This window comes from Euprymna scolopes, chromosome 1 (genome assembly GCF_053919585.1).
Source record: "Euprymna scolopes isolate OS-2025 chromosome 1, ASM5391958v1, whole genome shotgun sequence".
Lineage (NCBI taxonomy): Eukaryota > Metazoa > Mollusca > Cephalopoda > Sepiida > Sepiolidae > Euprymna > Euprymna scolopes.
This window is the reverse complement of record NC_136482.1, coordinates 853,262-867,657: the sequence shown is the minus strand read 5'-3', so window position 1 is coordinate 867,657 and position 14,396 is coordinate 853,262. Positions and strand designations below refer to the sequence as shown.

General features: G+C 32.7%; 1 protein-coding gene across 3 annotated transcripts in view; it reads left to right on the top strand.

Moving 5' to 3' along the window:
• The window catches only part of LOC145291310 (centromere protein K-like), a 131,268-nt gene that overhangs the window by 95,399 nt on the left and 21,473 nt on the right, over window positions 1-14,396 (top strand). For all 3 annotated transcript variants that reach the window (XM_080137458.1, XM_080138090.1, XM_080138733.1), the window contains exons 3-5: window positions 3,283-3,351; window positions 5,297-5,408; window positions 6,903-7,032. In XM_080137458.1, coding sequence (XP_079993584.1) covers window positions 3,283-3,351; window positions 5,297-5,408; window positions 6,903-7,032 — 311 coding nt within the window. The remainder of the gene's footprint in view (window positions 1-3,282; window positions 3,352-5,296; window positions 5,409-6,902; window positions 7,033-14,396) is intronic.

The window sequence follows — 14,396 nt, the reverse complement described above, 5'->3', positions numbered from 1 at the left end:
TGTGAATATGATTAAATGGAAACAAGAGCACCATGTCCTTCTCAATATACTTTCAAAAGATGTGAATCCTAATGAATTTGATGTACATGAACAAAGATTCTTTGTCGATCAAAAGTCTCTCTCTCGCAAATGGCTCATTGACACTTTCCACGTCGATATGGAACATGAACAGTTTCTGGCAGAGCAAGAACTGCACAATCGTTTGGATTTGGACGATGATCAATTTGAAGTGGAGGATATAAGTGACCAATTGCCAGAGCATGATACCTCAAACAATTTGAACTACTCATTAAACAGATCGGGTACAATCCGTAGCACTGTCCCATGTACCAAGATCGCCACCCAAACACATGTCACTTACAATCTGCGAACTGGTGCACGGAATTTCCAGGAGTCAATCAAAATAGCTCTAGCAAATTCCTAGACGAAAACCAGTATTTGTGCTAGAAAATAATGATGTGATTGACGAGCTCTTTAATGCATTATATTGATATTTTACTGTTGAATGATTTTAAAGTAATGTGAAGTGAAGCTGTGTCTTGAAATAACAAAATAATTCCTTTCCTAATTACTCATATCTTTTATCAAGTCATTCAATATATTGGTTACAAATCGAGAAATAGCGAATCGAGGGCCATTTTCATCAATTTTGGGGTAACTATGAGAACAATATGAATTCAGACTCTTCTTGGACAGCATTTTATTGACATTCAATGTTCAATTTACAATTAATTACTTTCTGAGAAGTTGATGTAGTAAAGTTACGATGTTTCTAAAAAGTATCATTGATGAATGAACTAATGATTCATATGTTATGTACCGTAAAGCGTAATTTTGTCATTTTTGGATTGTTTTGACCCTTTTTACATCCCCCAAAGATCTCTAAATACCCTAAATACAAATGAATAAGATAACAGGATGGTTATTTCAGTCTTCCAACTGTAAAAAGCCATACAGGAGTGTTTATAGGAGCCCGATGAGATATAATACCTGCATTTTGGGGATTATCCGTGATTTTCGTTCATTTTTGGCTAATTTTTGGGTAAATTTGACCCATTTTGGACCCTTAAGATACCTTGAAAAGCCCTATATAGGTGGGATAGCCAGTGAGAATGTTAGATTTAATGATATAGAGCCATTTATGGTCAAAAGTTGCACCCTGTGTGGCTTGGGAGGTGCATTTTGGAAAATCCGTGATTTCCGACCATTTTTGGCTAATTTTGGGGTAATTTTGACCCATTTTGGACTCTGAGAAAAAAAAAAAAAGCCCTATACTTGTGGGATAGCCAATGGGAATGTTAGATTTAATGATACAAATGCATTTATAGTCAAAAAATGCACCCTGTGGCTTTCAATAAATGATTGTGTTCAGGCAGGATTAACCAGAATCGGCTGATCACAAAACAAACTGCTACGAGAAAATTATGATAAACCGGAAAAAAATGGAAAATACAATAAAATTATAAACTTGTACATATATCTAACCCTAACCCATACGATTAACATTTTTTTTTTTTTTCCAATTTATAAAAATATAGCCTTCATAGATTCGCATTAGCATAAAAACAGATGATACGTTCGTAAAAAAATTGAAGAATGCTTAGCCGACCTTTTCCAGTTATTTCTGTCAGCTGCCAACTTCGTGGACATCACAGATCGATAAATGCAGAAGTACCAAATTTTATTTTTTATTTTTTTCCTTTCTATCTTATCATTTTAGTCATTTGTATTGTCCAATGTTAAGCTGTGGTATATTCGACATCGAGATGCAATTCAAACGAATGCTAAAATGCAGATGGTTTTAATTGCTTACCCTTTCTCCAGTTCGCCTCGATATGCTCTCTTTGTCACTTCCTAAAAATTTTTAACATGAACGTGTTAAAATCACAGAATTTTCAACTCCTGGAAATCTTTCCAAACCTCAAAAAGTAACACCTACACGTGAATGTAGTAAACCAGTGAAAAACTGGAAAACCTTACATGAATGTATGAATGTTAAAAACATGAAACTAACGTTTTGGTCATTTTTAAATTTTTATAAGCTCAAAACACCTATTAATAGATGCTAAATTCAGAAGCTGTTTACATTATTTCGTCCAACCCATACATACGTAAATGTTTAGAGGTACAGAATTTATATACAGTTTTGAAAATAATAAGCGGAAGTTTCTCAAGAGCTCTTTTGGCTATCATCTCATCAGGAGAAAATCGATAGCATACAAAATAATATTATGTTGAAAATAAAGAGTTCTAATGGGGAACTTATTGAATGTGCCAAAAGTACGGGGACACTAAAATAAATTTATTAACATTTAAAAACGATTAAAATATTGGCACGAGGGAGAGAAAAAAAAAAAAACGGGAGAAAAGATTCATAGTTCCCCAAAGAGAAACAATGTGTTGGAAGTTTTCCTTTTGCCGGCACAAAGAAGGTTGACGCACCACAATAGAGACAGATTCCAAAATCTTTAAATGGTTTTTGGAGTCTGCTCTATGTAGCACCTCAAACCATTCTATTTTATATCTATCGGCACAGCACGGGTTGTCAACCAAATGCTGGCCAATAGCAGAGTCCAAGGCTGCAGAAGGAGAGAGACCACCAGACCCCATCCTCCCTTGTCTGATCTTCGATGGAACATGCTGGTTTATACGAGTCAAAGGTGTAATATATATATATATATATATATATATGCACACACACACACAAATAATTTTTACTAAACACATTAAAATTTAATTATATCCTGATCTATACATTTTAAACATTAAATCTTTTTTTCAAGATTTTTTTTTATTTCAAAATCAAATTTCATTCAAACTCTTTTCGATATACACAAAGCAAAATGGTTGCTTGTCTCTGTTGTTTATGTTACTTCATTTGTAGAAAGTAAAAATGTTTGAATTTCTTCAGATGTTTTTTTAGATAGTGCTCATTAAGAAAAGAATATATTGTTCTATTAAACCATGTATTGTTTAAATAATTTGACTTTATTCATTTTATATAAAAAAAAAAATGATTGCACTTTGGAAAATGATTTGTAAAAAAAAAAAGAAAAAAGACAATTGCCCAAAGATAAGCATTTTATTATATTTAGTCGCCACTTGGAAAAATCACTCACAAATGCGACCGTTTCCCTTGCAACATAAAGCTCTGTGTATGTGTTTTTATGTTTACCGTTTTGGTCAACATAATTTTTATTTTTTTTAATTAATTTCAAGATTTCTGTTTTTAATTTTTTTTTTCAATTTAAATTTTTTTTTTTTTTTTTTTTTTTAATATAGGATGCATCAAATTATCCGACGAGAAAACTTTTAGAAGAATGTGGAAATTTATGGACAGAAATAAAACAGGTAAGGCTTTGAGAATAGAACAGAAAGTTGTCTTTAAAAAAAGTTTGTGTGTGACAGCTGTTGATTGCATGTGTAGTAGTGACATCTTGCATATGCAAGCGAGCAAGCAGGTGCGTGAGGTGATGTCACAGCAGAGGAAAAGAAAAAGGAAGAAAAAAAAAAAGAATCGCATGGTCAACCGGAAGAGTTGGAAACCTGAGTCCGTGTGAGAGAGATGTAATCTGAACTTTGAACAAAAAAAATAAAAATGTGTCATTGGGCGAGCTGCAGGCATAGCAGTGGAAAGAAAACAAGTTTTAAAAACCTACAAGTTCGGTGTGAGAGATTTGAAATACATTTGGCAATAAGACAAACATGTCAATGCAGGAGAAGAAAAGGCATGTGTTCGACATGACGGTTTGGGTAACTACATGTCGAACTAAGAAACTTTTAAAACAAGATGTGGGCATGGTTTGGAAAATACCATTAATAAATGCTTTTTGTTTCAATTGAAAAAACTAGAGTTGAATTTCTTTCCTTTGCTACACTTTCAAATATAATGTAGTTCAGTGTTCACATATAACTGCCACATTACGAGTGGCGAGATGGCAGGATGAGAGGTGATGAATAAAATATATATTAGAATTGCATCTTCATGAGAGATGCAGAAGGTGACGAAAAGAGATATGTGGCTATCCAATATTAGAAATAATGTATTGCTAAAAAGTTACTGATGCAGGATAAGTACCGTGTTATCGTTGGCATATTCCGGGCAGGTTATGTAAGTTTTCAAAAGGTATCGAAATACATAGACAATGGCAATCATAGCAGCTGACAATTAGTAAACACAATAAAAAAAATAAAAAAAATTAGAAAATTCAGTAAATTTGTGAAAACTGATTCGAATCTTCGCTATGAATTTAGTAGTTTAAATATATGTTGCAGTCTCTGAAAGTAAATGTTGAATTTTGTCAAAAATGGGAAACTTATAAGTGAAAATAATATTTGCTGTGCATGTGTACATATGACTACACTTTCCTGCCAAATAAAACTGAAATAACTAATGTCATCATCTTCCCTAAATAAATATTAGATCAAATTGGTGGAAACATTGGAAAAATCCTAGTAAATAAAATTGAAAGGAATTCAATTATATTTACCCATTTTCACACTCTGAACAAGGTTGGTTTATGCTAGTTGAAGTGTTTATTATTCATGCTTGTGTCATAGGTAGTAATTGTAATATCATTTTGGTAAGTTGAAGATGAGAACAACAGTGCGCAAATTATGAAGCCTCCTAAAATAAAATGAAATTAAAAAAATGTATAAAAACCTTTTTTTTTCTTTTTTTTTTAAATTTCTGTTTAAGACGTTTATTTTTTAATTTCACTTATTTATTTCATATGAACACTTGTTATGCATTTTTATCTTTTCATAAATTTTACTGAGAATAATATTAACATGATCAATAGCATTAATAATAGAATCATTGTGTAAGTGCTCGGGAGGTGCACTGCAGTTCATGAAAAGTTCATGTGTGAGGCATAGTTTAATCATTAATTTACAAAAAGTCACGTATAATTAATCTTGTCTCATTCAAGCTTACATCAAGGTTCCCACCATTGTTTCTCTGCCATATGTTTGATACTATTTCCACCTTATTTTTATGTACTTCCGTTTTGATAAATCTTAGCTTATTTCCTGATAGGTTGAAACTGTGACTTTTGTTTAAAACACATCCTCTTTACAACATAGTCAGATTTATCTGAGCAAATATTTTTAGTTAATATTTATGCTCACAAACGTACCCACTAATATTTTCTATGTACAATACATACGGTCATGTACAATTGTCAGGGAAATCAACCATTTATGAGTGCTGATATACATATAGGGTTTCTTGCTAATTAATAAGAGTTTGTTTACTTTTATCGTGTAAGTAATTTTCATTTGTTGTACATTGCAGATACCAATACAAAAAAGTCAGCCAAATCCAATCTCTTCTGAACCAGTTGATTTGGTTACAAAGAAATATTTAACTGCTGCTTTAGAATGCATTGAAGATAGTATTCCACAAGGTGAGTGTGTATTTTATTTATGGCCACATAAAAATTGTGTATCTATTCTCAGTATTTACTTTGACAGTGCTCAATACATAAGCAGAGCTAGGTCGTAAGTTTGGAAAATATATATGACAATTAAACTACACAGAATTTTCTGGGTTTCATCCTCATGCAGATCTGTCAAGTTATTGCAATAGAAAATTCTGTGTAGCTTTATTGCCATATTTTCAAATGGCCATCCATCAATTTCAATGAATACTACGAAATATCACTGATGCCGTGAATTGCATATGAAATTTTTGTGGTAAGAATTGCGCAATCTTCAACCATACTTCTCTCGAGTCGGCACAGTTAAATTCTAGTGACAAGTGGTAATTTCAGGACAACTGAAAACAATACAAAGTTAAACAAAGCGCATACAGTTCCTGGTATTCCGAAATGGTCATCCATCTAATACTGGCCAGGCTCATCGTTGCTTAATTTCTATGATGTGATGAGAACGGATGTGTCAATGTGATTAGGCTATATATATATATATATATATATATGGCTCTTGCGAGCTGCAACGTTTTTGTTTTTTGACTGTCAACAACGGGTACTTTTGACTCTGTTCAAAAGCAGCCTACAGAAAATGGACTCTGATTTATGAAAGTATGATAGGTTATGAAAAGGAAGGGTTGTAAAGAGATAGCTTCGAATTCGGGGGTATCAAAACTAAAGCAAAATATAATGAAAGTAAAAACGTTTTTTTTTAAATTTTTTATTTCCATACTTTGTGGACCAGGCGCGTATGCAGACCCCACAATTTTAATGAATCATCATTATGCCAGATCAAACATACCCATTCTTGTGTCTCAATACATCTTCTATCATTATATGCGATCAGTTTTCTATAATAGTCAACCATATAGGAGCCTATTCGTGACCAGATACACACACAGACGTTCAGCTTTATATTATAGATGTGTCATTTTTTTTTTTTTTTTTTTAACACCAGATATTGAACTTAAAGATTAGAATTCTATCAAATAATTATTATTTGTGTTCTTGAAAGAAATGAATTTAGATTACGAAAAAGAAAATTACATCCAAAGAAAAACGACTGAATTGATCAATTAAGACTAGTAAACACATTTAACTTAAGGTTATCAAAGAAGTCAAGTCTGAATGCTTGTAGTAAACAAGAAAAATTGGTTCTTTGTTGTAGCGAAATTGAAATATTGAATTTCAAGTGGAACCAAATGGTATCTACAGAATTTTGTTACAGTAATGAACATATCTAAAAATTAAATAAGGTAGAAAATTATTAATAAAAAGTTTTTTAAGACAATTAGCAAAAATTAAATTTGCTAAATTGACAAGATTTTCAGTATTTAGAAAATATTTACCTCCATTTTGTTACAGTTAGAATTTTTTTTGGTATGTGTTTGAAATGCGTCACAACAATTCTTTTATGAAAGTTGAAATCAATTTAAAAAAAATTTTTTTTTAACTTTTCTTCTATTTTAGGTTTACCAGATGATGTGATGTTTCAACAGAAATATGTTATTGACCATTTGGAAACACGACTTCAGGAACAGAAAGAACTTTTGGAACTGATGCAAACGCAAAAAAAATATCTGCTTAATCAAATCCGAGAGTAAGTATTTGTCAGACATCTTTTATTAAATGGGTGTCATCTTCACAATCTAAATATAAAGTAAAAATGTCCATTGACTTCCTGATATATATACACACACAACCTATACCTAATTTCATTCACCTTTTTATTTCTCTATAATTTTACCTGTTCATATTTGACTTTTAATTGAAGTATCCTAGTGTTTGCGTCAATTTAAAAAATTAGCTTCAAATCCAGAAGGCAAAAAGAAATTCCACAGCAACAAATGAGCTTAAAACTAGCTTAAAATATTCACCTCTTAACATCTCTAATCGTAATTATTGTTGTTCCAGGTTATACAACATAACATTTAGTCTATATACTTTGAGTCACTCTTAGTGATTGTCAGGAGCTCATTAATCTCCACCTTTTTGGTTTATCCAATTGAGAAATCAACCGACAGATTGAAATGTGATGAGAAAACGATAGGAATGACTGCGCAAAAGCACCAAAATACAGGCAGTGTCCGTGATGCCCTCAGTTTGGTTATCCTAGAGTTACTTCTTACAGTGAAAACAATGCTATCAAGATCTGCAGCCTCAGAAACAGATTTGAAACGGCTCCTCAAATCCAAGAACAGTGTAATCTTGTTAAAGTGTTCTCTACAGTTCAGAACAGATTGAAGGAATTTAATTTACTAGGCTGTGTTCCAAGACGTAATGGTCACATTCAATGCTGCTAAGACTAAGCTGGTTTCCTTCAATAATTACAAGAAACCTTCTCTACCACCAATAGCAATGGCCAAAACACATTATCTGAAAGTACTTTAAAACTCCTCCGTCTAACGTTCACATGGAACAGGAGTTGGAACAGATACATTGAGAGCATTGCTAGGGCCGCTGTGAAGAAGGTAGGCTCTCTCTACCATGCTAGAAACCTACTTATGCTTGAAAGTATTTGGACCTCTATAAAGCCACCATTTGCCCATGTATGGAGTATTGTTATCACATTTGGGCTGGTGTATCTACTACTAGTCTCTCGCTCTTGGATAGGGTTCAAGAGTCGCCAACCTGATAGTGTTACATGATAAGGGCTGTCCCCTGTTCATGTAAGTATAAAAATAGAGAGATTAGTTGAAATGAAAATAAGAGAAAGCAGAAATCGAACCCTGGACATAAGTTTTAAAGAACAATAGGTTTAAATGGAATGTCCAGTAAATTGTTAATTCGGATGAAATAAATAATAAACTATTCAATTGTTAAAAGAATGTGGATAATAAAATATGGGTTAAATAAATTAGATATGTAGGTTAAATTCCTTTGTGGAAACAACACAAGGAAAATAGGTTATTGGGAAATCAATGTCGGAAACGTGCAAAGTCGCGCATGTTGAAACACGTGAATTTTGCTCACATGGCCGGGATGCATGGATTTCTCCATATAGGAAGTGGGAGTTAGTTGGTCGAAGAGACAGTCAGGAGAGACAGTCAGGGGATACGGTCAGTGAGAAAACTCAGAGACAGGCGGACGTCTGAAGCGAGACGTCACTTCAGAAACTAAAATGTGAAACTTTGAGTTCTTAATGAGGAAGTCACGACCGGTCGTAAAGAAATAAATTCATCATGTGTTTTGGATAAAGCTCATCTTTGTGTTTGTGATTTCTACAAAAAGGTAAATTGTATTGTTATTATATGTCTGTGTTATAAAATGTCATTACATACACGTTTCAACATCTCATATCCACAATGTGAATCTACATCATATCTACACTAAGACTGCTGAACACTATCTCATCATTCTAAGAGCTTTCTTCATATCTACACGTCTAAGTAATGAACATTTAAAATATAGGAATAGTTATAAACGAACAATCTCTCTTACAACAACATCTCTCTCTCTCTCTCTCTAAAGATACAACATCATATGTAATAAGACAAGAACTCTCACTAAGACTCATATCATTACTAATAAGAACTCTCACAAGAAAAAGCATCACTTATAATAGTCTCTCTCTAAGACTCTTTAATGAAACCCCTATATAACAAATCACAATTTGGTGTTCGTGAACCTTTTGCATCAGCGATGCAGAAACCGAACCTGGGGTCGATACCACGAAAAAAAAAAAAAGAAAAAAAGAAACACGTTTTAAAAGGGTCCAACATAATTTTTAAAAAATAAATAAATAATACCACGGAAAAAGAAAAAATTACACTATCACAGAATTCTGAAAAAGAAAAAGAAACACGTTTTAAAAGGGTCCAACATAATTTAAAAAAATAAATTAAATAAATAATACCACGGAAAAAGAAAAAAAAATTACACGATCACAAAAAGGCGAAGAAAAAAAAAAAATTTGAACACACAGAGAACAAAAGATACAAGAAATATTAAAAAAGAAAAAGAAGAAAAGGCCGATATGCCGTAAAAAGAAATTCGTAGTAATGGAAAAAATAGTAAACAAGTCACCATGCGTAATTCATTGATAAATGAATTGGTCTGTTAAAAAAAAAACACGCACACACATACACGCAAAGGCAGAGATTGTGTCACCCATTATTGTTTGAAATTTGTAGAAGTGTCATTAGAAAATGTGTCAATATGAAATCGTTTGGACGAATTGTTGAATTTAATCTGTCAAAACAGGAATTTTTCAAAGGTCGCATGTACTTTCTGAAACAGCGTGTAAATTATTTGGAAATGCATTTTGTGTTCATAGTTGAACTGTTCGGCTTTTGTGTGTTCATTTATTTTGTTTTTGAAAAACAAAAGGGACAATTGTTTTGGACAGACTGTTGAATTGTTGTTTGTTACAGATGATTTTTTTTTTTTGTTAAAAAAAAAAAAAAGTTATAACTGTTGCAAAATGTTTAAATATATTAGGGTATTTTTTTTTTTGAAAATGTTTTTATGATGTTGAACAAATATTGTAAATGTCTTATGTAAACTAAATGTTATGATTTTCACAGCAAGAATTCAAAGTTATCCGTAAATATACATTAGATTAAAATGATCTAGTAGAAAATAAGTTAAGACGTATGGTTGGCTTACAGATTCAGTTAGAATTTTAGAAGGGGGACAAGAATTAAAATTACGTAAACGGGTATTTCGAGAGTTTTTAGATGTGATAAGCCGTAAGAAAGATGTTTTGTTTTAGCATTTGGTTTTGTTGTTTTTTTTTTTTTGTTTTTTTTAGAGATCCTAAAAATTTTTCTCCAAGAAAAGTTACTTGGTAGGGATTGATAAGCACAAGAAGTGCCCCTATACGAAAAATTTGGGAACCTGGTTAATTAAGTGCTTAAAATAAGCTGGTTGCACGTACCGACTCCAAGCAAGTAGTAAGTCTTGGCTTAATTAATAAACAGGCGTTGGAAAGAATATGAAAATTCTTAAGGGGACCAGTAAACTGAGGATAGGTAGTCCCGAGGCAATCACATATAGCATAATGAAGTAAGAGACAAGCAAAAATATGCCGTAGATTACGTAAGAAAGATATAACCTTGTATTTTTTTTAGAGACGCATGAATGTGGGATATATCTGCTGGATCTTGGAGGCTCTGGTGAGAGGAAAGAAAAATCACAAAAAAATCGGGCAATTAGATAGAATTTAGGCGCAATTAAGGTGTTGGGCGCGAAAGGTATTAGTTAGGGGTGATATTTCTAAATCCTCGTCGAAGTTTCAAGAATCCAAGCAAGGAAATCCGAGTGAATCCGTATGAGAGAAAAAAAAGGTATATCTTAAACTTCTGAAACCAACCACAAAGATTTAAGTATATGAGCTTTGGTATGTCCCGTATGAGATAGTTATAGAATAAAAAAAACAAAGCCATACTTGATAAGACTAACCATGCGGAAAGAGAGATCAGAACACTTTTGAGACGAAGGAAGTCGTCCATTTCGAGAAAGGTGAAAACCTCTAGTCTGCGGCATATGGGTGGCTGGAAAATAGCTGATGTGTATCATAGGTAAATACCCTACACCCAAAAAGTAAATGCCGCAAAGATCAGAAAGGTTCTGATCTTATAAAAAAATAAATAATTGTGAAGTCGGCCGTGAAGGGCTGACTGAAAGAGATTTTTTTTTTTTTTTTGTGTGTGTGTTTTTTTTAGCCTGATCTTTATAGCCGTGTGGTTGTGTAGATGTAAAAATAAAAAAATGTACTAAAGTTAAAAATGCATACATTTTTTTTTTTGTGAAATATGGAAGGGAGGGATGTTACATGATAAGGGCTGTCCCCTGTTCATGTAAGTATAAAAATAGAGAGATTAGTTGAAATGAAAATAAGAGAAAGCAGAAATCGAACCCTGGACATAAGTTTTAAAGAACAATAGGTTTAAATGGAATGTCCAGTAAATTGTTAATTCGGATGAAATAAATAATAAACTATTCAATTGTTAAAAGAATGTGGATAATAAAATATGGGTTAAATAAATTAGATATGTAGGTTAAATTCCTTTGTGGAAACAACACAAGAAAAATAGGTTATTGGGAAATCAATGTCGGAAACGTGCAAAGTCGCGCATGTTGAAACACGTGAATTTTGCTCACGTGGCCGGGATGCATGGATTTCTCCATATAGGAAGTGGGAGTTAGTTGGTCGAAGAGACAGTCAGGAGAGACAGTCAGGGGAGACGGTCAGTGAGAAAACTCAGAGACAGGCGGACGTCTGAAGCGAGACGTCACTTCAGAAACTAAAATGTGAAACTTTGAGTTCTTAATGAGGAAGTCACGACCGGTCGTAAAGAAATAAATTCATCATGTGTTTTGGATAAAGCTCATCTTTGTGTTTGTGATTTCTACAAAAAGGTAAATTGTATTGTTATTATATGTCTGTGTTATAAAATGTCATTACATACACGTTTCGACATCTCATATCCACAATGTGAATCTACATCATATCTACACTAAGACTGCTGAACACTATCTCATCATTCTAAGAGCTTTCTTCATATCTACACGTCTAAGTAATGAACATTTAAAATATAGGAATAGTTATAAACGAACAATCTCTCTTACAACAGCATCTCTCTCTCTCTCTCTCTCTCTCTCTCTCTCTAAAGATACAACATCATATGTAATAAGACAAGAACTCTCACTAAGACTCATATCATTACTAATAAGAACTCTCACAAGAAAAAGCATCACTTATAATAGTCTCTCTCTAAGACTCTTTAATGAAACCCCTATATAACAATAGGTCTTAAACTGTCATCTAAGCTTCAGCCTTCGTCCCATCAACGAAATGTTGCATCCCTCTGCCTGTTCTACAAGTATTTTAATGGTGAATGCTCTGACGAACTACAAGCACTTGTATCCTCTCGACGTAAATACCTTCGACAAATCCGACAAGCAACTGAATCCCACCCCTACACAGTAGTGATCCCTAGGTGTAAGAAAGCCTTCTACTTCAATAGTTTCTTCCCCAGAACTGCTAGACTTTGGAATTCCCTTCCGGGATTCTGTTTTCCCAACTGTACTGACATGCAAAAGTTTAAGTGTAATGTGAACAGACATCTTTCTGCTCATCTCCCTTTATAATGTCTCTGCAACTTATGTCCCCGATAGTAGCCCCCTACTTCAAAGTGGCACTGTGCCTTGTTTGGGGTGAAAATTGAATAAAAAAAAAAATAAATAAAATAAAATGTTACCGTGAAAACTCATGTAACATGTGTATATATTTTCATAAACGTTAATAATACATTTATGGTGGGGTATATTGATTTTAGTTTTATTTGTAGTTTAAAAATCAATGTTTCATCATTAGGAGCAGCAATGAAAAAATTTATAGAAAAAAAAAACGGTTATAGTCAGCTAACATACTTCCTAACTTCTAACATGGCTTCTACAGGAAGTGGTAATGGTTTCTTCAATTTTATTGTTTTGGATTTTAATTGTGGAGTGATTTATTGAAATAAAATATTAGAAAAGGACATTATTGAAAAGTATACAATAAAAATTAACAAAATTATACAGATAAAAATAACAATTAATCTATTTGCATTTTTAATAACAAAATAAAAAATTAATTTTTGAGAAATTTTATAAGTAATATGTTTATGAAATTATGAAAAAAAAAATGTTTTTTATTTTAAAAATAAAAGTATTTTATTTGAATTTATGTAATAAATACAGGGTGACCAAAAAAAAACATATCTCCATTATTTATCCACCGATTGCCTTATTTTACAGGACATGGCAGAATCAACGGCCGTGAGTACACCAAGACCCCAGGGGGAGCTGGGACAAACGATACATTGTTAAATTTCGTTTGGACAAAACACTAAGAAACGGGGGCCTAATTAGGGTTGGGGCCCATTTTTTTTTTTTTTTTTTGTAACCCTGTATATAATGAAAGTATAAAAATATCGAAAAAACAAACAGTACATGCCCAGGGGAGATAGAGGTGTAAGAGAAAAAAAAAAGCGAAGGAATTGATTTACATTGTCACCGCTTCTAGTAGTGCTATGCTGGAAGTTAGGAAGTACGTTAGCTGACTATAACCAAAAATCACAAAATAATCGTTTTTGGCATTGAAAAATAAGCACTTGGATGGGGGAGGGTACCTTAAAACGTTCTGATATCAATTAATCGTTCCAACACTAGAAGTGTCCATTGATTTTCTGTGCAAATATAGATGGGGGCAAGGTCTACAGGCATTTCTCAGAGGCAGCAACTGAGTGAACTAGGAATGTGTCTTCCCAGACAAGATGGATTACGTAGACACCTGGAATGCATCACGTTCCTGAATGGTGTCAACTTTGGGGTGGAATAATTTGGTCAGGTGTACATAATTTTATTTATTTTGTCCCTGATTATTCCCTTGCTAGATGTCACATCCCCATTATGTTACCGAGCATTTTCTCTACTCTTCTAATGACAAGCATTAGGCTTCGAAATACCTTGGTATAAAGAGTCCTCTTTATCTTCCCCCAAAATGTATGTATACCCTTATTAAATAATTGGATCCTTCCATATATACCAATATATGGTTTTTATGACTTCATTTTCCACTCTTAATGTCTTAGATATAGTAAGTTATAAAATATATATGGTTATTCAGCTACACTGAATATTCCGCGCTTCATCCACTCTAGGATTAAGCCTGAAGAATCCTAGAGTGGATGAAATACGGAATATTCAGTGTAGCTTAATCGTCATATATATTTTATAATTTATTAACTAGCTCTACCTACGTATTGAGCACTGTTGAAGTAAATGCTTAGTTTACGCATAAATTTATACTTTCGTATATTAATTTGTGAGTAAATGAAGTATGTGTGTGTGTATATGTATGTATATATATATATATATATATATATATATATATATATATATGATATAAATTTATTATTAGTTAAATAGTAAAGCTCAATGGATATGAGGAGTTTGTACAGTACTAATGTTTAA